Source organism: Syngnathus scovelli, chromosome 2 (assembly GCF_024217435.2).
Source record: "Syngnathus scovelli strain Florida chromosome 2, RoL_Ssco_1.2, whole genome shotgun sequence".
NCBI classification, from domain to species: domain Eukaryota; kingdom Metazoa; phylum Chordata; class Actinopteri; order Syngnathiformes; family Syngnathidae; genus Syngnathus; species Syngnathus scovelli.
Genome location: NC_090848.1, coordinates 11,132,160 through 11,159,809, shown reverse-complemented (window position 1 = coordinate 11,159,809; position 27,650 = coordinate 11,132,160). Strand labels below are relative to the sequence as shown.

Genomic DNA, 27,650 nt, shown 5'->3' with positions numbered 1-27,650 from the left:
AGCTGTCTCCTCTTCCTATTTAAAAAGGAGCAGTTGTGGTGCGATCTAATATTTGACTTCTTGGTAGGCTGCGACGTAAGCATTTCCAAATATGGCTAGCAACCTGTCTTTTTGTGTTTCTGTGAAAAAAAGACTGAGTGTAGATTTGTTTGCCGTCTAGTGGTAGAATAATAGAATGCAACGACTTGAGTTCGAAGCGTGTCCATTTTGAAGCACGCGCACTACGGTCCCTCAGGTGGACCACACTTGACAAGCCTACTACCAAATACTTCAGTAAAGACGAGAGCAATATGCCAACACAAACGGCTTTTAGTATTTCCTCAACTAACGAAGTAAGTGCATTGTATTTGGGACACATGATCTACTTGATCCAGCAAGTTTGTTATTGGGTAACTGTATCCGTAAGGGCAAAATGGCGGCTCGACACGATACCATCTTGTACGGTGAGAAGTGTAATTGGAGAACACTAGGGATGAAGGAAATAGTGTAAAAAAAAACAAAAAAAAAAAACCCAGCAAAATTACAACAGATTTGACGTTCCAGACAAAAACATTTTTGGTCGACCTTATTGTTGCCAGTGGAGGCTATTGATATACGTTTTCATCAGTACTTATTGTGTCCATGAATGGTTACCTGAATTTGCCATTTCTGATAGTTTGTGTTTGGTGTCATATTGTTAAAGAACAAACGAACCAACCTTTATTCCTAAACATTTCATGAAGTTGCATATTAAGAATATACAAAGAGCAATTGCTAAGTGGACGTAGCACCTAAGCTCATCCTATTCATCAGCTACATTGATGAGCCGGACCTGGTTAGTCAAATTTCTGAGCCGTTGTTTGAGCTTGCGCTGTGATGATTCATGATGTTCCGTCAGCTTCTTCAGTTTTAGTGACATGATTTCCAGGCTCGACTCGACCACGTTCACTTTCATTTCAAAGTCTTTGGCGTCGGTAGCTGCCACAAGCGACTCGTCAATGAGGTTGTCTTTCATCAGGATGGCTCGTCCCTTGTCTTCCAGTGCATTCTTGGCGTCGGGATACTCTGTTAGCGCCTCCATCAGGTCATCCTTGGATAAGGCAAACAGGTCCGAGTAACCCACGCTTCGGATGTTGGCTGTTCTTCGATTCCCTGCCTTACTCCCCTTGATACCCAAAATGCTAATTTCTCCAAAGTAGGCTCCATCGCTGAGGACCACAAACTGGGTGACCCCATCATCTGCCACCACTGCTAACTTCCCTTCCTTGATAATGTACATTTCTCGCCCGATGTCCCCCTTCTTACAGATGTAGTCGCCAGGACTAAAGACTTGGGGTTGAAGTTTGAGGACCAACTCCACAAGCAAACCCGCCTCGCAATCTTGAAAAATTCGCACTTTACTCAAGGTTTCCAGATGAACGTTGATGGCGATCTCAGCTTTGAGTTTATCCGGGAGATTTTTGAGCACCTGCTTTTCATCACATGTTTTCTCCTCTGTCCACAAGTAATCGAACCACTTGACCACTCGGGCCTCAAGGTCTTTAGAAACCTTTCGAAACTGCATGTACTGCTTGATGGAGTCGATCTTGGCCTGAAACTCCACTCGAGCGACACTCATGTTGGATATCATGGCACCGACATTGCCTACGATTGTAGCAAAGATCAAAACCCCGGTGAGGAAGTCGGCCACAACAAAGAAGTACTCGATATCACGGACGGGCGGTGGCGTCTCCCCAATCGTGGTCAAAGTCAGAGTGGACCAATAGAAGCAGTATATGTACTGCCTGGTGAGACGTTGAAAGTCTTCATTCTTCGTTGCCGGATAAACCCAGGTGTCCGTGCCAAAGCCGAGAACCTTGGAAATTGCGAAATAGATGCAAGCGTTCCAGTGGATGATGATGATGATGTAAAGCACAAGATTAGCAATTCGAAAGATGTTTGGGAAGTTGGTGCGAGTCTCGGTTCGGTCGAAGAACTCAAAGAGCCGAGCCAACCTAAAGAGGCGATTGAACCTCCACTCGGGATTGTCCAGTCCAATATAAATGAATACAACATCAGTAGGAATAATGGATATGACGTCCAGTTGAAACTGACGCGTTTTCATGTACTTTTTCTTCAGAATCTTCTCATCTCTTACGAGCAGGCCTTGCTCAAGGAAACCTGTGACAAACATCAACGTGATCATTGTCTACAGAGTAAACTACACCCGCAGAAGATCGGCCGAGGTAACGAACCCGTTCTGGCTCTCACAAAAGTGTCCACGAGGTAGAGGGCGTCCGAAGTGTAGTCCAACACGATCCACAATACGGTGTTGTTATTCTGCAGTTCATTGAAGCAAGCCCTGCAGTGCACCGACATTCACAGACTTTCGAAACGTTCTGAAGCTAAAAGAAAATGTACAGACCTGGCTACCAGCAACATCAGATTGTAGAAGACAGGGACGGATATGGTCCATAACCAGTAGTAGTATGTATCTGTGGCAGGGTCCATGATCCACACCTCTTTTCTAAACCAGACAGTTAATGGCGGTCAATTACTTATTTCGACCATTTGAAAATTTGTAACTTACTAATTTTAAACAAGATATTTGATTATCTTTTAAGAATGAATGAATGAATAGCTCATTGAGAGTTTGAATCAAAATAAATATTGGTCCGTTTAGTCTCTCTTCAGTTCATGGAGTAATTGCCTTTTCATTTGAATATGAAGCTTATTGCATTGTCATTCAAATCAAAGTCAGTGTAGCTTTTGATGAAAGGTCACTTGACTGAGCCAAATTAATTCTAACAAAGCATAATTCAGCACCAGAGCATTTGTAAGACCAAATGCAAAACTTACGGTTCTTCCTTTTTATCATCTTTTTTGTCGTCTTTCTTATCATCTTTCTTGTCATCTTTCTTATCATCTTTCTTGTCATCTTTCTTGTCGTCTTTCTTGTCATCTTTCTTAGGTTCTGCCTTCTTCTCATCTTTCTTCTCATTTTTGGGTTCTTCTTTCTTGTCATCTTTTTTGCTGAAGCACAAGATGCTCTTTAATCAGCTGCACAGTGAGATTGTAATGTTTTTACAATAACTCGGATGTCCTCAAGGAGGCGCTGTGACATTATAGTACACTCCCTGTTCAGTTTAAAGAAAAACCACTTGAACGCTTCAAATGAACAGTACAGTGTCTTCTTACCCATCATTGTTGTTGCAGTTGTTCATGTTCTGTTCAGCCAAAGGCAACTGAAAATGACTAAAAGGACAACACGTACATTAATTTATTACTGTGCAGCTTTTGTAACATATTTAGACATTCACATACTCCTTAATTTCCCATTCTATGACACCTCCTGTCACTAAAGGTCGTTTCATGTTCCTGTGATATGAACATAAAAATAGGTCTTGACCCTATTATGGAATACACATTGATTATAATACCGGTACTGAAATATAGCTAGCTTGTAAATACTGGATGGACTTCATATAATTATTACATCTATCTAATTATTAAGAGGCCTAAACTAACATTGTTTCACTCCTTCACAATTTTCAACACACCAGACACTAATGTTAAAACTGAAAATGACAAAATCTGAAAAAAATATACCATGAATGATGATTTTTTGGCCAATCTGTGGTGTTTTGCATTGTTCGAATTTAGCAAAATTACTTTATAAGACAAAGCTATGTGTTTGTTTTCAACCCATAACAAATGTCTTTATCCATCCATCCATCCATCCATCCATCCATCCATCCATCCATCCATCCATCCATCCATCCATCCATCCATCCATCCATCCATCCATCCATCCATCCATCCATCCATCCATCCATCCATCCATCCATCCATCCATCCATCCATCCATCCATCCATCCATCCATCCATCCATCTTCCGCTTATCCGCAAATGTCTTTGTTCCAGTGCCCACTTTAGTTTCTACAACATTTTCAGTGGCAATCCTACGGTCAATGCAATTTTGTTTTAAATGCCAGTGTATTTTCTGGTTGGACAACTTACCTCTTCCTCATTTTCTTTGTTTTAGAGTAGCTCATGCTTCTGTTCGGACCAGAGTGCATCATTTGAGCCATCCTTGCGAAAGAGAACAAATTGATGACGATAAAGCCGTTTTAGTTTTGCAGTGTTTTTCTGCTTTCTCGCCTCAGTGAGACTTACCTGTAGAGTGATCCTGTGCCTGCAAAGGGGTTCTGATTTAGGTGTCCATCAGCCTACAGACAAGTTTAAAACAATAAAAAGGGGGACGGGGTTACATTGACTTAATTTCACCTGTTGTGTTTCTGTGGTTGTGCCTTTTCTCGTTTTGACAATTTTAGGCATTGAATTGTTTATGTTTAGTCTTGTGTGCTCCACTTAAATCTCCTTGCCCAGATTATGGATTATCTAAAATTAGAATTTGTAGACCTGTTTATCACTCAAAAGGTACTCCTACTTTTTAACAGCTATATTGCAAGTGACCATAAAAAATGTGCATACATTTACCTTTATTTTAGCGATGATTGTGAAGGCTCAGTGTGCACTCTGCAGTAATTCCATGTTTGCTCTCAGTTCTGAATGACCCCAGTCGCATCAAGTATGTTATTATATATTTATGAAGAAAGCAAAAACACAAAAGCAACACATCCAAATTGTACAGCTTGTCCTGCTGTTGATTAGTTCCTATGTCTTTATTTACTTACTGTCACTCCCAAGCCAAGTCTGTGGGGAGGAGGCAGGTGCGAGAGGGAGGAGACTCAAAGAGAGACCACACTGATCTTTCTGGAATAGTTTGGCCCATTTTTTAATACCCCAAAGGATGACATCAAGATTCTTTTTTAGAAAAAAACGTTGTTTCACTTCTATTAGACGGTCATGAGCTGTCACATTAGGGCACCACTCACCATTATTCCTAAATTATTATTTTGGGACTATTGTTATACAGATATCATAGTTTTGGTATTCAATATTAAAATCAACAGTAGTGACTTTTGTCAGCGCTCCCTGCTATTTAGTTATTTATATCCTTTCTAGTCTGGCTAAAGCCTCTTACTGTGTGTGTAGACCAAAATGACTCAGCTGGACGACAATCCCTCTGACATCTTGAGCTAATCTGAGGAGGCAGTTTACACCCCCCACCCTTTAGTTTCCCTGACCCTCTGAGGTCAGACAACAAATGTGAGCTACTGCATGAATCCTGGTGATGTATTCACATCCGTGTATTTTAGTGATCACAAGAATCACTGTTCTGTATCCAAGCAAGAGGATAGATAGATAGATAGATAGATAGATAGATAGATAGATAGATAGATAGATAGATAGATAGATAGATAGATAGATAGATAGATAGATAGATAGATAGATAGTGCTTTTAGATTTTTGTTTCTACACTTTTTCAAATTATTGCTCATATCTTTTAATTTTTTTTACACTCCTACATAACTAAAAACTAAAATACCTCCCCGTAATAGCTTATATCTTTACCACAAACTGATGCCAAAGGGATGCATTACACTTGTCACGTGTCTGGTGTCACCTGTATGTCCCACAGGAGGTGGATGAGTTGGAACATGTCTTCCCGCTCTGTGATGCTGATCATTAATAGCCTCTTATGCGTTTAACATTGCTGTCAGCAGAATTTCATGGTGGTGTTAGCATTATCCTCATCAGCATACTCGTGGAGTGCAGGGGGGGGGGGGGGGGGGTTTGGGGCATGTTTTATTTTGGTGAAGACCGATTGCTTGGAAGGAAGAGTGACTGTTTTGACAGTTAGTGAATCTGAAAAGTTGTTTCGAGTAACAGTGTTGATTTTATATTGGACTTGAATTAAAAGTCTGCCATCTAGTGGCAATTGTTGATATTACATTTAAAAAACTCCGGTGGATCCTACATATTCGCAGTTCTGAATCGCATGTTAGCAGTTTTTTTTTTTTTTTTTTTTACATCTAGTCATTATCCAAAACACTTATCCTCATAAGGGGTTGGTGTAGTCGTGTGCAGGGATGAATGAACCCTGTACTAATCACAACAGCCGGTTAGTGTTATTCATGTCATACTGCTGCCCCCTTGTGGTCAAATGTAATAAGAGCAACCCTGCCCAATGGTAAACTCCGTCATCTTTAAATGTTCTATATCAGGCTTTTTTCAAACAACGTAAAATATACGTTCTTATATTTGTTCCTCATGTAGATGCACCGTTTACTTTTTTGCTTTTTTCACATTGAACACAATGTAAAAATGTCAGAGGGTCAGAATATTACCGGACAATCCCCTTGGTGGCCGGACCCTTAAAAAAAAAAAATAATAAATAAAAAAAAAAGAGCATATTGTTATTTGAAGTTTATTGTTTCTAGACTTTTTTCCATTTCATTACAAACCTTAGGGCAAATTTAGCTTCCATAGTCTGGGTTGTTGCAGTTTCAGTTACTTTAGTTATTTAGATGTTCCTATTTAATCCTCATAATTATGGAATCCAGTCACAGGCCATTCAGTCCTACCATATCCGTTGGGTTTTTGTACAGTCCCTCTATAATAAGAAAAAATAAAATCAATAGTTTAACAGGTCATAAGGAAAAAAAAAAAACGATTTCAGATTGGATGATTTTTCTATCACAAAAACATTTGAATACTGTAGATGTGCTTATACAGGTGCAGTTTAGCATGAGACAAAAGCACAAGCAAGAGGAGGATTAAGATTTTATTAGTTTCTATCTTCGATTAAATGGCAAAGGGTGCATGAAATGATGGTAGGTTGTACAAGTTCAAGTGTTCCAGATGTGATCCTATACACTACATTGTCAAGATGGTTCATTGCCTAAGAGCATTTGAGGTTAATTTGCCCTCCTTTTTTTTTTCTTTCTAAATTTGAAATGCATGAACATTGTCGCAGTATTTAAGCGCCCTGGTTCCACCTACATTCATCGCCCAAAGCGCCTCTCAAGTTTCAAGTGTGAGCCACTTAAAGGTTGCAAGGCATTCAAATGTTGACCCTTTTACAGATCATCACTTTGGTATTGCATGTATACATTAACAATATCTTCGCACAGAAACAAAATGTACAACTGTATAAATATACAATTCATCCACCATGTTTGATGGCTAAAAACATTCAGAGGACAAAGTCCAGAGGAGAAGAACATAAAGCAGAGTCAGCATTGTCTAACGCACAGGCTGGAAAGCACACAAAAAAGATCAATTAAAAAGGCATTTCATAAAACCCCTTCACACTTTAAGTGATTTAAGCACAAAAAGAAGGCAAAGTAAAACAAGGCTCCCATGATTAAAAGACAACAGAAAAAAAAAAAAAGAGGAAGGAGGAAAGAAGTTCCTTGGAGTGCTGCCTTTTTCATTTAAGATCAGAAGAGTGGTCCGAGCCAATCAATCACTATGGGCCGTGGAACATCACGCTGGGAAAATGACGGAAAAGCGAGGTACCGAGGCAGTGATATGACAAGGTGGAGATGAAGGAGGAGCTAATGGCCAGGGTGGGGAAAGGATGGAACAGATGGTGGTCCACTTGTACATGTGAATGAACAAATGGTGGGAAAATGTCACTTACAGCAGAATAAATATGCTTGCGTGGCCTAACAGCTACTTTTTCCCATTAAAATTGTGCGCCAACACTAACCGGAAGCAAGACTTAGCCCCCGACTACTTGTCTACTTCATATCAGTGGGTTGAAATGGGGAAGGGAGGAGCGGGACGGGGTAGGGCGGGGCGGGGAGGGGCGGGGGTGGCGAAGTGCTCTACTGCTCCGGTGGCGGTCATAAACCGTTGACCGTGAACTTGATATCAAAGCGTCCCTGGTAGCGGTCCTTGTCACTGTAGGATATGTTGTCGCCGTAAACTTTGCACTCGATGCGCAGCTCTTCGTTCCTGGTCAGGTTGGTGAATTGTAGCGCCACCAGCGGCTGCAGGTATTGTGGGTGGAGCAGCTTGCCGTAGTACGGGTAGTACTGCAGTGGGAAGCCACCGCTGATGCCGTGGTACTTGATCTCACCGATTTTGCCGGCGTCTTCCTCTCTCTGGAATGGAAAAGAGCGGTGAATATAGATCATCGAGGGTGGAAAAACGACATCGTCACGGCAGAAATATTCACACGTATAGATGACGATAGAAGTGACGAACAAAGTTCAAACAAATGAGAGCAGAATTGAGACAGAATTATAGAAATTGAAACCTAAAGAAGAAAAGATGCCCGTTGGTAATTAAATAATACAGTGGTACTTTCATTTGCACATCGCCCAACTTTACTTTGTGTTGCGAGCAAATATTGGACTTACAAGAGCGATAGATTTTTTTCCCTACTAACCATGACATCTATTCTGCCTTCCCAACCGTGCTGTAGACAGTTTGGCACATAGCAAGCAAACAGTTCTACAAAAATGAGGCCAAGTGCACTTCCTTCCAACTGTTTGTCACTCCCAATTTAAAAATATTGTCACAAAAATAAAACAAATTGTCGTGTATCTAACCTACTGGAAATAGCATTGTCTTATGAAAGTCCGCTAGCTTAACGTATGATGCAATACACCATAAAGGGACTAAAGAAACTAGCGTAGATATTGCAAAAGTTACATACCTTATAATGAGATATTTGAACGCCTCTAGGGTGACAGATTAATCACGTCTAATCATTTCAATGGGGAAAGTTGATTTGAGCTATACATGTGGTACCACTGCCGTATAGTATAATCGTGGTAAAGTGCAAATCAGAAAGTACACAAGTAACAACAGTGATATAGAATAATACAACCAAAATAATTTATATGCATAATATGTATGCTCAAAGTCCTTTTTCAGGTTGAAACATGAAAGAAATTCAAAGTCATGAACACAAATGCACAGATCATACTCACATCCTGCGGTCGGTCACATTCGGTAAATGAGGGCAAATTGAGAAGTAGGAGTATGGACAATATAAACAGTGTATGGTTTGTATGTTAAAACACAGATGACATGAAGTTGAGAACAATGAGGCTTTGAGTGTGAACTACCTTATTGGTGCAGTGGATGGGGATCAAATTGGGCTGCACTTTGGACTGAGCTTCTTCAGGGATGGTTGAATTTGAGGTGGGAGGCTGAAGACAGAAAGATAGACAAAACATCATCTATTGTTTTCTACCTATGTAGGTTAAAAAAATAATAATTTCTGGGACCCACACGAGTTGTCGTGGAGGAGAAAACTTTAGCCTGGGCTTTTGGATAAAGTTACCAAATGCATGTAGGTTACATGCACATTATCTGTAAGCCGTTGAGGTCAGGCTCATGTCGAAAAAGGAAGTTGAAATATTCATAACTTAGGAGCATCGCAAAAAAGGATTGGGGGGCAGGATTGGGCCCCAATTTTTAGAACGAGACCTAATGAAAATACTTGACTCACCCGAGGATGGAAGTTAACGATCCGATTGAGCTTGACGATGATGCAGGGCTGGCCTTTGTCAAAGCCAAAGTCTTTGTCTGTAGCTTCCAAGCCGGAGCAGGGGCCCAGCAGTCTCCTAGAGAAGCGGCATGCCCTTCTGACGCCCGTATCGCTCTCCAGGTCACCACGCATCTTGTAGCCCATTGGGTCATCTGGACAGGACATGAAGCGCATATTCAGCATTTGCGGGGGCGAGTTGGTTGGGGGGGGGGGGGTTGACATACCTCCACAGTCCTCAAATTTCATCTGGTCAAGTTGCTTGTCGTCATCATACTTGGCCAAGAAGTCCCTCAAGGCCTTGGTGTAAGGCAAATAGGTCTCTACGTCTTTCGGGTTAAAGACCACTTCGGATTTGTCAGAACGCGGGGTGTGCGTGAGGCCTGCATGTACAGACACACAGTCATGTGATTATTCACATCATTATTGACCTGTCCTATCGTTTGATGCTGCATCATTTTGAATTGATAAACTACAAACTAGAGCGGTCTCATCAAAGGTAGGCACTCGGCTCAAAAGGAGCGTGTCGTATCTACAGCTGTTGAATGACATTAGCTCTCGTATGGTAATCTGTCACAATGAAATATTTTATTCTCTCGATTAAGCGGATCTAATTTTATCTGCATTAAAATCTATTACAAATGTTTCCCCAATTATTAAACAACTATTTGGTTTATTTGGTGTTATTTATTGATTAAAACAACTAACAACATCCCAAGACACTTTCCACTTACGGCACCAGTTGTTAGCAGTTGTGCATTTATCTTGGTGCTGTGTTTGTACAGTAAAGATACAACCGTGTGAATGTCTAGTGCGGCTTTGCAGGATCATTTAGCAGCTTCCTTGTTGACAAGCTGTGGGATGAGGACAAAACTTCCAGATAAGCTTTCAATTCCCAAATTCGCTCCAAGTGTTAATCTGGCATCATTAGCTTCCATGATGAGGCCCCCTGCCTCTAGGCTGCATTTGTTTTGGAAACTATCAGCCCATGGAGATGCATCCCGTGTGTACTACTACACTATGTATTCTAGTTGCTATGGTGATGTTTTGGAGGCTAAACCAATGCTAGTTTTTATAAGAAGGGGAAGTCACCTGCCCAACTGATTCAATATTGAAAGCTGTTCCTTGCTGTATCACAATACATATCCTATTGTAAACCCCGTATCGCATTTTACTGTGAGGTTATTTGCCATGAGTATTGTTATAAACTCCAGGGTTTTGTTGGACTATATCAGTTGTTTACAGATTTACAACAACCAGGCTACCGATCCTAGTTTCATTAGTCCATCTATGGTGTTTAACATTATGTGCTTGCATTACGCTACTGGACTTTCCAGAGTTATGTGGTTTTGTTCAATGGAATTATCTTCACTCTGGGATTGACAGAATAGGCTTCGTTCACTTGCACCCAAGTCAAGTACCACTGTAAAACATAAAAGCTAGCAGCCCTGAATAAACAGGGCACAGACTTACCCGGGGGTGCCACTCGGTCCTGCCACGTAGGCTTGTAGTTGCTCAAGGTGAGCAGCATGGCTTGGATGGTGCCGATGAAGATGCCGGCCAAGCAGCCATAGAAGATGACGTAAAAGACCGTAATTTTGACTGAGGTGGGAGAAAAGAGGGTAGGTGGGGTCAGCGCAGAAAACCTCAAGGTCACAGCAAAGTTAAAAAAATAAATAACCTCCCAAAAAAAACAAGAATGATCACATACTCACACTGTTTCAATATTTGCAACAGACTTTATTTATATGCAAACTCCTTATCCTTCAGCAGCCCCCTTTAGGGCAAAAAGCTTGTCGAGCAAGAATTAATTTAACCCTCTTCTGTTCTCTGCAATCCGTAACTTGACTAGTAAAAACGCTCAAGGAAATTTAAAAACAGCCATGCCTCAGCATTAATCATAAGGTGGCTATCGTGCATAGTTATTCAAATGAATTCAACTGTGAATCCTGAGCATAATATAAAACAGGTTATGCTGACGCAGGCACGTGAGTCCCGGTCGGTCATCTCCTTCATGTGAGGTACTGCAGGTGAACAAGCCTGGAGGATCTAAAATGAGGTAAATCCAGAGGTCACGCTGCTGCTGCTAGCTGATTTCGACATTAGGCTACAGGAAGCAATGTCAAAAAGGGCAAGGCAGTCAGACTCCATTAATAAATCACATATTACTTCTTAGATGACTGTCTCACAATACCTCTGGTGGCCTTATCTCAAATGAGCTGCAGTAACCAGAAAAGCATGCATTTTGCCAACATCCGATATTTACTGTTTGTTTACAGTGATGTAGAACTAAACTGCATCATATGTTTCTATAGTGAGTCACTCGTGTGGGCAATCTAATAAATAACAGCCAGTGGTATTAAATATAAGCTATTGTGCTTATCAGATGGATTATTATGCGCATTCACATGCAAAACTGTGTTTTCTTTCCTGTAATGCCGCGACAGCCTCCCACAGCAGTTTGTGATGCTTCAGCATTTTTTTTTTTTTTTTAATACGCGCCCAGAAGGTCAACCATGACACATACGCCTCCTCCCTCGTTCTATACGTCGAGCGTTGCCAGTGTACTCTGCTGCACAGAACAGGACTTGTGACATTGAGAGGAGCTGCAAGGACATGCGCACTGGCGCCTCACGAGAAACTCGAGAAGGTCGAACCCTTCGTTAATCAGTGGTATTGTCCATTGAGACTACACCGACATCTGATCGGAGGAACCCGATATAGATCGATAGTCCTCCCTTCGATCCACTCCACTTTGAAGCAAGGCCATATCACCTTGACTCACCTTGGATTGTGATGCATTTTTAACCCTTACGGTGGTCAGCCCCCCCCTCCAAAAAAAAAGACGCTCGACGTCCAGCTGTTTGAATTCTTTCGTTCTTCATCGCACTCTGTTGCTTTGTCATTTACATTTGCGAATATATAAAATATCAAAATAAGAATAACGGGACAGGTTGTACGTAAACGCAACACGGGGAAATCAAACAGGTGGCAAAAAAGCACGAGGCTGCTTATACTTACACCAACTGCCTCCTGTGCGACCGAGCAGTTCTCCTTTTTCCGAATTCCAAAGAAACTTCTTCCACCCGCCATCGTCGGACTTTGGAGGCATTTTTCCTGTCTGTATTCTTATATTTTGGACTTCCCTTTAAGCCGGTTCCTTTTTGTAGTAGTGCAGCGTAGCCCCTCCCGGAATTAAGAGCAAACACTAGCCGAAGCAGAGACACCCAGCTCCGTCTTGTTGGAAGGCTCCCAAATATAAAGAGTTGGGTCGAGAAGGTGCCCGGCCCCCTCAAACGCCCCACAGGTTAGCATTTCGAAGAGGCGGAGCAGCGTCGGCCAATCAGGAAGCGAGTGAAAGTGTGCGTATTAATGACGTCACAGAATGCACAGACAGCCTATGGATTCATGGCATTTTCTGGAAAAATTAAAAAAAAAGAAACAATTTATAATATGTATAGTATTTAATCCCTGGCTTCTAAGAGACATCTTTTACATGACAGGGTGATAAATGGAAGGCCCCGGGTCCAGATCAGGCCCAGCACATCATTTTATTGGGCCTGCTAAAGTGTGTTTACTTCAGATCCCTACTAAATCAATTCATTCTTTTAATTTGGGCCATTTTCCTTCGTTTTTGTTTCCCAACATTTTATAGATTTAAAAGCATGTTTTGACCAAATTCTTTCCCAACATAAGTATCTTTTTTTTTTTTTAAAAAAGTTGAAGAAATGTGTTTTTGTTCATCCACAGTATTTTTGTAAATGACTCAATAGTTAATGAAATTATTCAAAAGTACATTAGAACCTTCCTTCATAAACTTAAGTCATTTTTAGACTCCATTTCAAAGCAATGTTTCCCCAATGTATGTATGGATAATTAATTTGTTCCAGTTCCAAAACAAAATTCTTTTTCTTTGTTTTTAATTGGTTTGGTATTTATTTTATTGTATCCAGATTAGTGTGGAACTGCCAATGTAGAGTAAATATTTTTGACTGGACTATGTTTGAGCGTAATGTTAGAACATTGCTAGTTAGTAAGGTGCTAATTGCTATCTTATGTCACATTTCAACAGTCAATGTAAACTGGTCAATTAAATGGCCAGAAAGGCCAACTTACTTGCTCACTATTCTCCAAGCCTGCTCCTTTTTGACTTGGGGCCAAGTATTGGAAGCTGGCTGTGTTATATAGCTCTCGGTGCCCACAAACTGCAGTGATTATTACGTCCTACATTGTTTATTTCATCACACTATGTGTGTGTGTGTGTGTGGTCTGTGTGTGCTTTGTTCGTCTGTGTGTGTTACATAGTAAGTATATTCTCAATGCTGATTGGGTGTCGCGATGCATTGTGGCTTTGATTTCAACTTTTCAAACACTATGCTCACCCCCGCGCGCTGCTAGGATGGATTTGTTTCCATGTCAGGAGAAGTGCTTAACTCACGTTTGGTCTGACTGCAGAATGCCTGTTGCACATCAAGCGACATGGCCAATTTGACTTTGGAAATGAAGTGAATGAAAAGTTGCCAGTAATCTAAATAACCAAGTAATGTACAGATAAGTGAAAATTCCACCCAAGTACAATAAAGAAACATTTATACTCTATTGCACTCCAACTGCGAACACCTACAAACAAGACAAGATGACATTTTAACTAAGACGAACCTTTAATTTGACTAGCGACAAACTCGTATGAATGATTTCATCTAAAATTTCAAGTGTCTTACGGTCCCTTAAAATTCAGATAAGTAATGTAACACCATGTATGAAGAATCACCATTAATTGGCGAAATCAAACCCAGGGTGCATTCCGAGTGGGATATCTTCACACTTGTCTGGAGAGCACACACTGCTGTGTGTGCTGGTGCACGCATGTGTGAAATCGCTCAGCAATTTGCGTCGGCTGCTTGTTTAAATGTAAACATGGATGCGTAAGACATGCTTGACCTAGCTGCTTGTACTGACCTTTAACTATCAAGGACACGACAACGTGTCTCATCAATTCTTGGTATTTCTCATGTGTTATGTATCACAATAGGAATTTATAACATAGGTATATATTTATTACTCTTTAAAGTGTTGCTGAGTCAAGCTTTTGTTGAAGCTAAGTTGCCGTGGAACCTTCCGCATAGACTCTCCCTGGCTTTGCATGAATGCCTGCTCAAGAATTTCCGCGTTTCATCATCAGTCCTGATAGTAGCGTGCCCTCCGCTGCTTCGTTTGTCAAGAACAGCTCTCGGTACGCATTAGAGGGGTGTGACGACAGCCATAAAGCTTCATTAACTGGTGCTGAGCTACAGCCGAGGGTAGAAAATCTTCCTGCAGGGTGACATTTTTGCAACGTCACTCCAATGTCAATTGGCCGACCATAGGCAAGGGAATGGTGCGCTTAGAAAAACTACAAAGCCTAAGATGATTTCTATTGACTTATGGGACACACTGTACCGTTATCATTATCTGATAACAATGAGACAATTAGTAAAAGGGGGATGGGAAGAATATCTCTACTTTGGATTGCTCAGTAGAGACCACAAGAAACCACCCAATGGGACAGCTTTACAAAATCCCTTTGCCCTTCAAAATGAGGCCTGTTGGATGGATGCACAAAATTGATGAAACTAGTCATTTCTTAGGCATGTTATTCTAACAAGGGCAAGAAATGTCATAATTTCCACCTTTTCCTGGTGTTTTTGTGAGCAGAACCTGGCCAAATCTAGAGTCAGTGGAACCAGCAATGGTAACCTGCCAACTACCAGCTTTTCTCTGCTTGTGTACATAATAAACAGGGTTTGTGTGTAAGCGCGGTGTGTGGGTGGTGTGGGTGGGGGATGGAATCTCCAGCTAGTGATTTGGTGAGTTTGAGGTGTGACATTTAATGTCATACTCTGTGCAGGCAGCATTGAGTTCTACTGGAGCTCAATGCAGCGTAATAGAAGAAGACACAGCAGAGAAAGTCCTCAACTAAACTCCAGTAATAGTCATTGTACTCACAAGGCAGAAAAAAAATATTCATATGACTAATGTTCCTGCCGTTGGTGGCAGTTGCTTGAAGCTTTAAAAATTCAGAGACATTAAGTTTCCATTAGCTCATCCGTGGCGTTCCTCGTTATATTGTCTATTAGCCAGCTTACACTTTCATCCTCATATGGTTTGCTTGAAAATGTTGTTGTTTAACTATGTAATGGATAATTGTTTTGTTTGATGTGTCAGTTTTACGGTAAACTTCATCTCGAGTATGAGGAAAAAAAATAAAGCAACCAGTATTTTAGAAACATTTCTGAATATGCGCCAAACAGTCCTCCATCAATACAGCCTCAATATAAAACAAATCTCTTTTGGACAATATCACACAAAATGGAGGATTTCTGTCTGTCTCAACTTGGAATGTTTGGATGGAATCTCCTTAAATTATGCAGATGTGTTATATAAGTGGCCAGCGGGTGTATATGAGTGACTGTGAACCATAATAGCAATGGGAAATGAAATTAAAAAGATAGTTAAGTGTGTTGAACCCTAAAAAAAAATATGAAACAAAAAAAAAAAAATAAATAAGCATCCTTAAAGCGGAAGTCAACCCCCAAAATTTCTATACAATATGTTGTATGTGCCCCCAGCAGCCTAAACACGGCATTCTGATTAATATTGTGTTTATGGAATATTATTTAAGCAGCAAAATTCATCTGTTTTTTTTTATCTCAGGGCCAATTTTCCACTTGCTATCGACTGAAAATGACAGAACAGAACCCTGTGTTTCAGCTAGAAAGATCACATTATTACAAAAACAAATTGTGAACTGTGTTCTGAGTGTGAACCTCATTATGATGAAGATTTTCTTAAGGTAAAAAAATGGCAAGGTGGGAGCACATTATGCAACGTAGCGGTTTGGAAGACCTGCTTTTGGTAGTGCACGTGATCTGTAGCTGAAAGAAAAAAGGAGGAGGTGCTTTGAGGAGTCATATCCTGAAAGGAAAGTATGTCATGCTGGCTAACCTCTTTAGATATCTGTTTAAAGTCTAATGGTTAAAAATAAAGTATAGCATTATGAGAAGGATTACTTTCACAAAATATTTTTAGAACGGAGGCCACATGATCCGGCAAAAGCCCATCAAATTGTTGTGCCTATCTGAGCATTACTTGTGAATACTGCATGGATCATAGTCTCCTATCTTGAGTATATGATATCGGTGTATCATGTGCTGATTGTTTCATCTTACCGGGTAGCTGCACTTTAATGAGTGCCTTTGGAGCTAGTTCTTGCCATCTATGTAAATGTATTCAAAGTCCAAAGTGCTCAAAGAGCCTCATTTGCAATTAACTGTGAGTCTTTTATAAGATTTTTTACATGACTCCACTTTTTCACAGAACCTAAATGCAACAACTCCTATGGTGGTACACTACCAAGCTACATGCAGATATCAACGATTATAACGCAGTTTGCAGCTAAACCATGTGGACAGCATACTATATAGAAATGTCCATTGTCTCTTCGCAAACCAAGGCCACCACATAATGCCAGAGGTCAATTATTGACAGGTTCATAATGGCAAGCTCAAAGGAACTTGGTTAATGTATAGAGTTTTGAAAGAATGTTTGGCTACATTTCACTTCTTCAACAAAAGCGCCAAATGTTTAGAACAAACACGAGTGGCGATGGTGTTTTCAGTGATTGACACATAGCAGGGGAGAAAGGTGATAATAATGAATTGAGGGTGAAAGTTCAAAAGATGCAATTTACTGTTTGATAGCACTACTACAAAATGGCAGCATGTCATCATCTTTGTTTGTATGCATGGAAAATTAGCCTCCAGTAGACCTTGTATGAAAATTACATGGAACTTGTATGAAAAATGGATGGATGGATGGATGGATGATGGATGGATGGATGGATGGATGGACGGACGGACGGACGGACGGACGGATTTAATAGTGTACTGTATGTTTTTTTTTCTTGCGCGGATTTAACTCCAGCTTCCACCTGCATCACCACAACCTGCTTCTTTGGTAAACTGAGGATTCTAAATCCCAATAGGGGTGAAAGTCCAGTGCAACCTGCTGAGGACAAACAAGACAAAATGGAAATGTGGATGAATGGATGGAATGTTTACAGTAAATAGATAAAAAAATAAATGCAGAAAATCAAAACAACAAGTGGCTGTTTGTATTTAGTTTTAGTTTCCCTAAATAGGTCTTTTGGATTTCAAATAATGAATCATAATTAAAAGTTAATGACCTGGTGTCCTTAGTGTAATAAACACCGCCTCCATTAAAAATTCATTGTTCCTCCCTGCGTGTTGGAGGTGCTTGTGAGTTAGCAGAACTCCTTGAAACTTGACTGGCTAACCCTATTCGCGTTGGAACGGACGCTCTTGCGAAACATTTGGTTACAAATTAATCTACATCTCACTCACATTTAGCCGCCACTTACACCAGTCCAAAGTTTAGCCCTCAATCCTTCCAATAATTCATGTGATGGTTAATATTTGAGGGAGATAGATGAGCCAAGCCACTGAAATATACCCCAGCACTTTTGAAATGGAGATACATTGCGTGTTATACAGTTCCATAATAGAGGTTACGAAACTTAAAAACAAAGAGGAAACACCCTTCTCAAGGAAATGGTTCAGCATTTTGGGACATTCTCAGACAGTTTTCAGTGTTGTCACAACTCATATGACTCATTGAATCATGTTAAAGACCCTGTAAAGTGAATTCAGAGATTTGTTCCTAAATACATGATAACTGCTGAAAACGTATGAAAAGACTGAGTATTGTGGAGATATATGGTTGAATTGTTTTGTAACAGTTCAGGTTTCCTGACTCCCCCACGTAAGGCCTATTTCTAACTATAACTATGCCTACAGTCCAAAAGTGCATCTTTCCTGCACAGCTTGGTGTCATTATTTGAAATTCAAAGCAAGGAGGATGAGCAAGCTGCCCGACCGCAGGCTGAGAGGTTCTCCTGCAGTAAGTTAGCTTGTGAGCTAGCTGGTGGCTTGCGTCACAGCTTGGAAAGCCCTGCGATGACACGGTGGGATATATTCCAGCCACCATATTCTCTGGAAGCAGATATATTTTTGGAGCTCAAAGCTGCAGGGTATCTTCTCTGTGATGTGTGTGTCAAATTTACAAGACATGTTTTCTCTGTCTGATATGTGAGTGAGTAGAATATTTTGTTCCTACTTTATTTTATCTCCTGCTCTATGGTCCAATGTGACATCATAATTCATCATAATCTATCAAGAGTTAGAAGATCAAGGGACAATGGAGGCCCTCGTTACTCAAGGTCATTTGGTTTGCCCTCTGTGACTGCCGCAATATAAGTCACACAACCATTAACAGATAGTTTTACTGCTGTGGGAATATTATGCTGTAAATCAGGCTTGCGTCTCATACACTATTATGAAAATGCAATCCAAGTCGCCATGCAGCGTGACATTCCTTACCGAGTCTGAAAAAAAAAGATTGGATGGAGGTCAAACGGTTCAGTTGTGACATCAAGATTTGTATCGTGGCTATGGATCATGGCCCAATTGCATTCAGTGTCAACAAAGCTTGTGTATACATGTGTGTGCGTGCGAGAGTGTGCATTGTCTTTAAAAAGATCTCACTTCCTGCCTTTCACCATCTTGACCTCTAAACCATGGCGGCGGCCATTGCACAGAGATCAGCATTCAACCAGCCTTCATTTTTTTCTTTGCCTTCACGAAAACACATTCCAAATATGCCCAGTAAATTCCCTACTAACACCTCAGTTAATAGAATGTTGGGTAATATTTGTATGTTAAAAGTGAACATTTCCTTTTGTGTTTATACCCAATGAATAATCAAACAAATAGTTTTTCATAGGCGATTGCGTCCACGATGCAAGTTTTTTGAGTTGCGGCCAAAAGAGGAGTCACCTTGCCCTTGCGCGAGCTCTGCACCACTTCCTGTCTTCCCTCTGTGTCCAGCCCCACTTGCTTATGACTATTTCCTGCTTTCATCTGCACGACCTTGTCCTCATTGCCCCACCTGCATTTGTCGTTTGATGCGGGCTGAGGTTTTCAATAACCTCTGCGGCAGACATCGGTCATGTTCCCATATAACTACAGCACAATGCAGCTTCCGCTATGCAATTACTGTACGGTACATCCTCTCCCTCCCGAAGAGGAGCTGCAATAAACTCCGCCTCCTCGTCTTCTCTGTGGATCACCTGAGTGGTGAACCAGGAAATAGAGGCATTGCGGCAAGTGCAATGTCCTTCAAGGGATCTCCTTCAACTGAACTCAGGCTCATTTTTGCAGGTTGATTGTTAGAATCTTATGTCGAGCGCTCTCTCACACACGCACACATGCACGCGCACACACACATGCACACGCACACACAAGAGTCTTTTGTCAGCATGTCTCACGGTATGTTATCAGTGGCAACAAAATAATTGCACATACGGGACAGAATGTACAGAGAGATAGGGAAAGAAAGAGAGAGCAAGAGAGGGCATAGCGACTCAGATTTCAGGGAGTTCTTCCTGCAAAAGCACACTGTCCTCCAAATGTCACCAATGATGGAAAAGTACTGTCCCACCCAAAAGAACTCCTTCAGTTGGGGATTAAGCGGCTTTTTTTTGCTTTCGCTCTTCCGCAGAGCAAGCCTTCTGATTTAAAAAATGTTGACAAAATATGTCAGTATTTTACATTCTGTAACTTTGTTGTACAATAGATACAATGTAATACAGTTTGCATTTTACACAATGTTGCCTTCGTAAAGGCATAGCTATTGTGATATTTTGTGTTGTGACTACATGATTACAATCAAGTATAGTAGACATAAATTGCTACACAATTGCTTCTCAATTCGAATTAAACAGATTATGGTACCAGTGGACCACTATGCTACACTAGAGCAGGGTTCACCTACGGGCACCAGGTAACCTCCAAGTACTACATGTAATTAACATGTAATTAATGGTGACTTGATTTGCTATTTCAGGAGTGCATACCAAATTGGAAGACTTGACTCGGACAATACATTTACAGTATGTGGCTGTTTGATGTGTTAGACCTTAAATGTGGGCACAATGGGCTAGCCCCTTGGGTATCTCAAGGGCAAGTCCTTGCATATGTTTCCACAGTAAGTTTAGTTACAGTACGTGTATATGGCGAGGAGCATCAGAGGTGTGCAGATATCATGTTTACTGTATGGCGAATGCACATCTTTTATACAGTGCTAGGATGCAAAGGAGAGGAAAATTCCAAGTGTATTTCCAGAATGTTTGGAGTAAAATTCTAAAAGAGTGTGTGTGTGAATTAATACTTGATAAATAACGATTTCCTTAACTCCACCAAAACTCTATAATCAATTTTAATGAGACGTTTTCTCATGAACTCTTTGGGCCCTTGCGTGCAAGAGTAGAAATTTTTCAATTTGGTACACTTCAAGAAAAGTATTATTTTTTTTTATTTCTTGGTGAAAGGTTGACATTTAGCGTACTGTTATTTTTGTCATATGTCAAAACATAGTCAGATTCTACCCAAACGCTAAATAAGTTGAAGGTGAGTGACCTTTGTGAGGCTAAGCATTAATGAATAAATAAATAAATTAACAAACGCATAAATAAATAAATAAATAAATAAATAAATAAATAAATAAATAAATAAATAAATAAATAAAATAGAATAAAGTAAAATAAAATGAATGAATGAATAAATGAATGAACGAATGAATGAATGAATGAATGAATGAATGAATGAATGAATGAATGAATGAATGAATGAATGATCGCATGGGACATGGCAATGCATGTTGGTCCTCCAAATCAATCGGAGGTAGTTGCGAGCTCCAACATGTCAAAGGAGCCACAGAAAAACGACAGCGAAGAAGAATTCTGACAGCGAAGAAGAAAGCTCCCAGCTGTTGACGTATCAGAAGCCTCACGAGAGCTGTATCGCTCACATATTAATGTTAAAAAAAACGTCAAACGTGTATGTAAAACGGTCATGATTATCGTATTGTACTTGATAGCTGCTGCTATCCTCGCTGTTCTGTTGTTGTTTGCTGTGAAGTTGCGGAAAAGGACGCAGCAAGGTAAAAGTTGGAGCTAGCTGACGAGCTAACTGTACATAACTTGACATGAAATTTGATAGGTATTTAATGCAAGTAAACCCCCGGCACTCTCAAACGGTAGAGGCCGGGACTTGCGCACTTTTAATCGGTAATTCATGTTGTAAGTACGATTAACCATGCATGTTTTGCAAGGCTACGTCAGCAGCAAATAAACAGGCACTTGTTTAATATGGTAAATGGCATATGTCGAGGTAATTTGAGTGAAAGCAATACTTTGAAATCTACTCAAGTAAAAGTGTTAAAAGCCATGATGACTGTCAATTATGCAATACTTGTTTTAATTAATTGGAGCGACTTGTATGTAATCAAAACATGTATTTACTCAGCTCCACCGTGGATAGATAATTAGGTTGTATTTTTTTTTTTGGGCTCGCACAAGATACAGCGTCAACGTGGAAGTCCTTTAGTAATCTGTCATAATATTAATGTTGTTAAACTTAACAACACTGCATCAAATAGGTGTTAATACATGAGAATATTATATTTGACACATTTACCTGAATTTATCTTTATTAATATGTAATGTAAATGTACCCACCATCCTATAATGTATACGGTTAAGAATCAAGGAAGTCTTTTTTTGTTAATCTTAACGGCTCATCTCTGTGCACAGATGACAGAGAACATGAACAAGCTGTTGTCAGACCGCCAGGCGTCCGTCCACGGGCTGCTGTGGAGGAACGAGGAGCAGGGATGCCACGTAGGAGGAATCTTGCAAGGGCTATGGCCAACAGAAGATCACAGCGAGAACCAGTAGAGCTTGGTAAACAGACTTTTTGCTTTGTTTTTTTAACTTGATCCTGCCATCCAAAAAACAAATGAGGATAAGAAACACAACCTTATTGCCTTGTTGATTTCAGAAGGGGAGCGAGTGCAGCAGTATCAGGAGGATGATGATGATGAGGAGGAGGCAGAAGAGCAGAGCTTCCAGCCAACTGTAAAAATTGGAGCCAAAAAGCAAAGGAAGCTGGAAGAAAAACAGGCAAAGAAAGCCCAGCGAGAGGTGAGACAAATCCCACTTGACAAAATTGTACAAATTTAAAGTCGAAGTTGTCCACCTTTACTCTTATTGTTTCATGATTCTACTTCCAGGCTGAACTTGAGGAGCGTGAAGAAAGAAAGAAGATGCAGGAACTCAGAGACGAAGAGAGACGACAGGAGGAGGAGAAAGAACGGCTACTGGAAAAGAAACAGGTCTTTTTTCCCCCCCACGAAAACAATTTCTATTCCTCTCTCATCCATGCAGGTAACATAACGTATTGTACTCATTCATTGTTCTTCGTCAGGAAGAGGATGAGCGTCGAGCCAAAGAGGAGCAGGAGAAACGGGAGGAGGAGGAGTACCTCAGGCTCAAAGCTTCCTTTGTTGTGGAAGACCAGGGTGAGGAGGAGCAGCTGTCTGAAGACCAGGTCAGGTCCCCTAAGATGTGACCTCAAACGCAACATCTTTGATTGCTATTAAAATATAAACGTGTGATTTTGTTCTGCCTTTCAGTCACGTAACTTACTCCAAGAATTCATCGATTACATAGAGGTGATGTCACACTCCATTAATTCTTTCGTTTCAGAAACCGAAAGTCAAGTGTGTTTGTGTGACACCCTGCTTTCTGTCCACCAGAGCTCTAAAGTTGTTCTACTGGAGGACTTGGCCTCTCATTTTGGAATGAGAACAGTGGATGCTATTGCCAGACTGCAGGACCTGCTAGCGGAAGGCTCCCTTACAGGTTTGTGTCAAGCAGGTCATTATTATACAGAAACTCAAAATGAACTGTGTTGATTAGAGCTGAACGGTTGAAGCCCATGTGAAGTATTTATTGTATGGACAAATTTGTTTCGGAAATAATTTAGGATATTTTTATTGTTTCCCAGGGGTCATTGATGACAGGGGAAAGTTTATCTCCATCACTCAAGCAGAATTGGACGCAGTGGCTCAGTTCATCAATCAAAGAGGTCGAGTTTCTATCACAGAGTTGGCCCAGGCCAGCAACACTCTGATCAATTTGAAACCAGAGAACCGCAACACTGCATGATGTCACAATTGGCCACAGTGAGGTCACATCTTCATGCAGGACTTTCTCAGACACTGTCCAATATTGGAACGTTTCTTTTGAATGTTGGCACGGAACGGTGGACCTTCTTCAAACCAATCAAGTTCTCTAAAAAGAGTAAGTCCTATCCACTGTTCTTAGAAATCACCAGGTGTGGTATGGGAGATTTCAGAAAGTTATTGACTACAAATAACCTTTTTATTCATCTATCCATGCCAGCGACATATACTAGAACAATGACACTGTTTTGCTCACAAAAGAGGTGACAGATATTAAAAAGATTTATTAATTTAATCACCATTTGAATTCATTCATGAACTGTTTTCTCAGTGCTGTGTTTCATCCTGTCAGCGATATCGGATGCCCTTTGTGTTAGCTCCCACGTGGAGGCGGCTCCTCGATCCTGAAAGCACGAGACCATAATGTCAGCCTGGCGTTTAGCGATATAAACCTAAAATACTGCGTTGCTCACTTTTATAAGCACGCCAAGAGGTGCCAGATTCTTCCTCAGTTCATCACTTGCTTTAAGAAGTGGGATTCTGTCTGGATAAAGTGCTTCTTGGAGCTTCCCGGGAGTGGTTGACTGACGGGTGAGAGCGAATGCTCTGACTTCACTTCGGAATTGAGTCAGCTGTTCGACAACAGCCCGGAAGCTTCCCGACTGGCTCGTTGCCTCCGCCTCCTGCACGTCAGACAGTCATGCTTGATAAATACCGGACCCAAGTTTGAGAGCTATCACTTTACAGCACAGAAGATCGTGTGAATAAATTGCTTGTTGGAGATTCCGCGTACATCCCGACCTTGTTATGCAACGGGTCAATACCAAACGTCTCCAATATGTCTCTTATGTAGGCTGTCATGGCTCCAAACACAGCTGGACTTCTAGTTGCTCCTGCAGCCTGAGTGGACAACACAGTCAATACGCCACACAAATATGATTGCGTGCTGTGACATCATGTCACGGTGAAAATGACTATACTGTGGGGAAAGGAAGAGTCTGAGCTTGTTACCGTGGAAACGGGCTGCAGCTGGCAGTTTGCCTGGTAAACCAAGTCCATGATGGCATTCATGGCTCTCGGGGTGTCAAAGTCATCAGCAAGTGCTGTCAACACAGTCGCTTTGGTCTGAGCCAACCTGGTGAATTGGAACCGTCATACAGCAATGATGTGGCGTTCATTAGAATTTCCATAGGCTGAAAATAAGTGGGATCAAACCTCTCCCAGAGTAATGCGTCTTGCACCGGCAAACACTGCAGCTGACCCTTTATGTAGGCCTGAGCATCGTTATAGAAGGTCGAGACACTTGCCAGGGCGACCCGGGCGTCCGACATGCTGCTGTCGCTGTAGTCTATAGCTGCAGACATCACAGAGCAGTCACTTAGCAGCGGTGTCACTACCTGTGATAAACCGTAGTAACTACCTGATCTGTATTTGGTCAAGAGGCAAAACATACGGAACTCATCGGCAGAGTGAGACTGCAGGAAGTCCTGAAGATGTATGGAAATGAATTAAGCAACTTTGGCATCGTGACAGCATCTCGCAGCATTCGCTCATAATAAAAGAGGACATATCAAATTATTTTTTTTAAAGGTGAACTACCTTAATAGTGATGTAGTTCTTCAAAGATTTGGACATTTTCTCTGCACTGCCTTTGAGGTGTAAATGTCCTAAACACATAAATTAGATTTAAAAAAAATCTATATATATTAAGCAGCCATGAAGAATCAATCCCTATTTTCTGGATTATTTCCATCTGTTTGCATTTGTCACCTGAGTGCAGGAAGTAATTGGCCCATTGGTCACACCGATGATAGGCTTCACTCTGCGCCACCTCGTTCTCGTGGTGAGGGAAGGCCAGGTCCACGCCACCCGAGTGGATATCCAGCTGACTGCCAAACACCGAGCTGGACCCAGCAGGGAGGTGACATCACAGATCACATGCACAGGCAACCCAATGCTGCAGAGGGTTGGGGATGCAAACCTTGCGATGGTGGAACACTCGATATGCCAGCCTGGTCTTCCTGGGCCCCAAGGAGACTCCCAATGGGGCTCTTGTGCTTTTGATCGCTTCCATAGAGCAAAATCCCTCACATCTTTTTTGCTGGCGCTACCTGAAAAAACACAAGTACTCTTACTATGATTTTTACTACTTTCCTTTTTTTTCTTAATGATGTTGGCTGCAAGAACAATTTGCGGTGAAAGCTAAAACCGCCAAATGGCATCTGTTTTTTACCTGCTCCTTCTTGAGACTCTCCACCTCCCCCAAACTTGCCGTATCGATCCCCAATGGACTGGATATCGAAATAAACGTCACCTGCGGGTCAAATGAGTTTGTGGATTTTGATGATTTGGTGTGGGAGGATCAAAATGCTCACCTTCTTTTGTGGCATAGGCATTTCCATTCTCAATAATCCTTTGAATGAAGGCCACAATTTGCGGCACGTTTTCGGTGACTCTTAAATACGCTGCAGGAGGAATCACCTAGATTTTTTTCAAAGCCACGTTCATATGAAAAACAAAAATCAGACCTTTTCGATATAATCCAAATTTCTCATGCTACATTATTCCTTTACATTTTGTTTTATGATATACTAGTACAGTATATGTTTTTTTTCTATATTTCTTGTTAAAAGTTATCCTTTTTGTATTGGAATAGAGTACAGTAATGGCATTTCCACTGATTTCATAAAACCTTTGACACTCTGCACCTAGCTGAGATGGCCACACACCTTCAATGACCTCATATCCTTTTTAAATTCCTCTTCATACATTCTGGCTATAATGGTGGATGAGACGTTCTCCTAGGAAAAAAAAGAGACAAATATTTTAAATAAATCATACTCACTGCTTGCATATCCAGTCGTCATAGCAACCAGTGTCTCACCTGCCAACCTCTTTGGATGATTTTATCATCGATGTCTGTGATGACCATGGCGTGAATGATCGTGATACCAAACAACCTGGACAAGATTCTCTGCAGCACATCGAACCTGACATATGAACTTGTGGAGAAAACATGGTCAAATGTCTAGTAGAGGGAAAATGGATTCAATACATTGTGTGCGATCATTACCATGCATGGCCCAAATGGGCATGGTCGTATACAGTAGGCCCACAGCTATACCTGATGCACAAACGGAGGCATGATATTGTGGGAGCTTAGTAGCATGATGCTTTAAATACAGAGGGTCCTCGGTTTACCATGAAATATCGAAAAATTCGGATTGCGTCATAGTCTTTCCTTGTATGTATTTGCCATTGTATAGTGTTTTTTTTTTTTTGCACCAGTGAGTTTTAATTATGCTTTTGTCAGTTTCTTTTAATCAAATTTAATTATTTGGAGAAAAAAAAACTTTGTTTAGTTCTTTTATTTTATTAGGTTTTGTATTGCTTGGAGTTTATTTTTCATACAGTATATGGCATAAATAGTGAGTGCAAAAAATAAAAAGGTATATGAAGTGTTGTGTAATAAAGTAAACTACAATTCCCAAGCAACTTTTACACCTATCTTCTTCTAATCTATAGTAATAAACGTAACTTCTTGTGCTGCGTATTATTTTCGTTGTAAGTCAAAACCGCGCATTTCGGGGCGTCGTAAAGCGAGAACCCTGTTTCATTTGAACGTAAGTGTAGTACCAAGTGGCTACTCCCTCTCGAGACAGAATCAGCGGCTCTTTCTGTTTGGTGAGGCTGTTGAAAGTCTTTAACCCAGTGTCATATCCCGTGGGCAAGAACCACTTCTTCTCGCTTCTGCTGCATGTTCCACGGATTCTTTCTTTTACAAGTCTTTTGGCTCGCCGTAGAAACGAATTGACTGGGTTTCTCCACATGCTATGACCTCGGAACTCTGCACAGCCCTGGTATGAGCTGCTAATGTAGCAATCACGATATGACACGGAAGGTTATTCCGGCCGGCAATACAATGTATACGTTAATAACCAAAGAATAGAATTAAATGAAATACGCACGTTTTGGGAATATACACCAGACATCAAGTGAACCTTGTCAAACTCGGGTACGACAAATCTCCATAGATACCTTCTTTAGCGCAAAATTGTACGTTGACTGAGCCGCCATATTGTGTGTGGAAAAAGTAGCGCATGAAGATGCCCAATAAATTCGCTACTTTGAGATGTTC

General features: G+C 41.0%; 4 protein-coding genes across 8 annotated transcripts; 1 reads left to right on the top strand and 3 right to left on the bottom strand.

The window, feature by feature from the left end:
• Positions 1 to 175: 175 nt before the first annotated feature.
• On the top strand, positions 176 to 23,807 carry LOC125989318 (DDRGK domain-containing protein 1). 2 transcript variants are annotated; one of them, XM_049755546.2, is made up of 9 exons: positions 176 to 332; positions 2,099 to 2,204; positions 22,080 to 22,229; positions 22,327 to 22,469; positions 22,559 to 22,660; positions 22,753 to 22,875; positions 22,961 to 22,999; positions 23,084 to 23,189; positions 23,335 to 23,807. In XM_049755546.2, the coding sequence occupies exons 1-9, from the start codon at positions 291 to 293 to the stop codon at positions 23,493 to 23,495; spliced, it is 972 nt and encodes a 323-aa protein (XP_049611503.1). In that variant the 5' UTR covers positions 176 to 290; the 3' UTR covers positions 23,496 to 23,807. The 2 variants fall into 2 exon arrangements, with proteins under 2 accessions (XP_049611503.1, XP_049611504.1); XM_049755547.2 differs by lacking the exons at positions 176 to 332; positions 2,099 to 2,204 and adding an exon at positions 21,219 to 21,427.
• Positions 452 to 4,667, bottom strand: LOC125989309 (cyclic nucleotide-gated channel cone photoreceptor subunit alpha-like). Of its 2 annotated transcripts, none has more exons than XM_049755528.2 (8): positions 4,459 to 4,667; positions 4,135 to 4,359; positions 3,979 to 4,050; positions 3,157 to 3,213; positions 2,818 to 2,991; positions 2,384 to 2,485; positions 2,214 to 2,320; positions 452 to 2,139 (listed from the first exon to the last, which is right to left on the bottom strand). In XM_049755528.2, exons 3-8 carry the CDS (start codon positions 4,047 to 4,049, stop codon positions 782 to 784), a joined length of 1,869 nt encoding a protein of 622 aa, XP_049611485.1. In that variant the 5' UTR covers position 4,050; positions 4,135 to 4,359; positions 4,459 to 4,667; the 3' UTR covers positions 452 to 781. The 2 variants fall into 2 exon arrangements, with proteins under 2 accessions (XP_049611485.1, XP_049611484.1); XM_049755527.2 differs by having other exon boundaries at positions 4,135 to 4,187.
• On the bottom strand, positions 6,637 to 12,618 carry atp1b1b (ATPase Na+/K+ transporting subunit beta 1b). The gene is made up of 6 exons (XM_049755550.2): positions 12,392 to 12,618; positions 10,844 to 10,972; positions 9,598 to 9,753; positions 9,335 to 9,525; positions 8,949 to 9,032; positions 6,637 to 7,976 (listed from the first exon to the last, which is right to left on the bottom strand). Exons 1-6 carry the CDS (start codon positions 12,480 to 12,482, stop codon positions 7,716 to 7,718), a joined length of 912 nt encoding a protein of 303 aa, XP_049611507.1. The 5' UTR covers positions 12,483 to 12,618; the 3' UTR covers positions 6,637 to 7,715.
• On the bottom strand, positions 23,786 to 27,610 carry cars2 (cysteinyl-tRNA synthetase 2, mitochondrial). Of its 3 annotated transcripts, none has more exons than XM_049755535.2 (16): positions 27,481 to 27,610; positions 27,149 to 27,379; positions 26,586 to 26,636; positions 26,397 to 26,514; positions 26,242 to 26,313; positions 25,888 to 25,993; positions 25,746 to 25,826; positions 25,494 to 25,623; positions 25,283 to 25,416; positions 25,112 to 25,179; positions 24,933 to 24,999; positions 24,728 to 24,866; positions 24,524 to 24,647; positions 24,314 to 24,412; positions 23,986 to 24,195; positions 23,786 to 23,916 (listed from the first exon to the last, which is right to left on the bottom strand). In XM_049755535.2, exons 2-16 carry the CDS (start codon positions 27,340 to 27,342, stop codon positions 23,821 to 23,823), a joined length of 1,689 nt encoding a protein of 562 aa, XP_049611492.1. In that variant the 5' UTR covers positions 27,343 to 27,379; positions 27,481 to 27,610; the 3' UTR covers positions 23,786 to 23,820. The 3 variants fall into 3 exon arrangements, with proteins under 3 accessions (XP_049611492.1, XP_049611491.1, XP_049611490.1); XM_049755534.2 differs by having other exon boundaries at positions 27,149 to 27,382; positions 27,481 to 27,609; XM_049755533.2 differs by having other exon boundaries at positions 27,149 to 27,546.
• Between the last annotated feature and the right edge of the window lie 40 nt (positions 27,611 to 27,650).

What these genes read in the sequence shown, in the direction of transcription:
- LOC125989318 (XM_049755546.2), top strand. Translation starts at nt 291, where the DNA reads ATGCCAACACAAACGGCTTTTAGTATTTCCTCAACTAACGAA. An exon ending in GCGAGAACCAGTAGAGCTTG is followed by an intron (nt 22,230 to 22,326) that starts GTAAACAGACTT and finishes TGTTGATTTCAG; the next exon opens with AAGGGGAGCGAGTGCAGCAG. An exon ending in AGCGGAAGGCTCCCTTACAG is followed by an intron (nt 23,190 to 23,334) that starts GTTTGTGTCAAG and finishes ATTGTTTCCCAG; the next exon opens with GGGTCATTGATGACAGGGGA.
- LOC125989309 (XM_049755528.2), bottom strand. Translation starts at nt 4,049, where the DNA reads ATGGCTCAAATGATGCACTCTGGTCCGAACAGAAGCATGAGCTACTCT. An exon ending in GATGATAAAAAGGAAGAACC is followed by an intron (nt 2,486 to 2,817) that starts GTAAGTTTTGCA and finishes TGTCTGGTTTAG; the next exon opens with AAAAGAGGTGTGGATCATGG. An exon ending in CTGATGTTGCTGGTAGCCAG is followed by an intron (nt 2,321 to 2,383) that starts GTCTGTACATTT and finishes GGTGCACTGCAG; the next exon opens with GGCTTGCTTCAATGAACTGC.
- atp1b1b (XM_049755550.2), bottom strand. Translation starts at nt 12,482, where the DNA reads ATGCCTCCAAAGTCCGACGATGGCGGGTGGAAGAAGTTTCTTTGGAAT. An exon ending in GGACCGAGTGGCACCCCCGG is followed by an intron (nt 9,754 to 10,843) that starts GTAAGTCTGTGC and finishes CTGTACATGCAG; the next exon opens with GCCTCACGCACACCCCGCGT. An exon ending in GAAATTTGAGGACTGTGGAG is followed by an intron (nt 9,526 to 9,597) that starts GTATGTCAACCC and finishes TGTCCTGTCCAG; the next exon opens with ATGACCCAATGGGCTACAAG.
- cars2 (XM_049755535.2), bottom strand. Translation starts at nt 27,342, where the DNA reads ATGTGGAGAAACCCAGTCAATTCGTTTCTACGGCGAGCCAAAAGACTT. An exon ending in GACGCATTACTCTGGGAGAG is followed by an intron (nt 24,648 to 24,727) that starts GTTTGATCCCAC and finishes CCAATTCACCAG; the next exon opens with GTTGGCTCAGACCAAAGCGA. An exon ending in AGCTGCAGCCCGTTTCCACG is followed by an intron (nt 24,413 to 24,523) that starts GTAACAAGCTCA and finishes TTGTCCACTCAG; the next exon opens with GCTGCAGGAGCAACTAGAAG.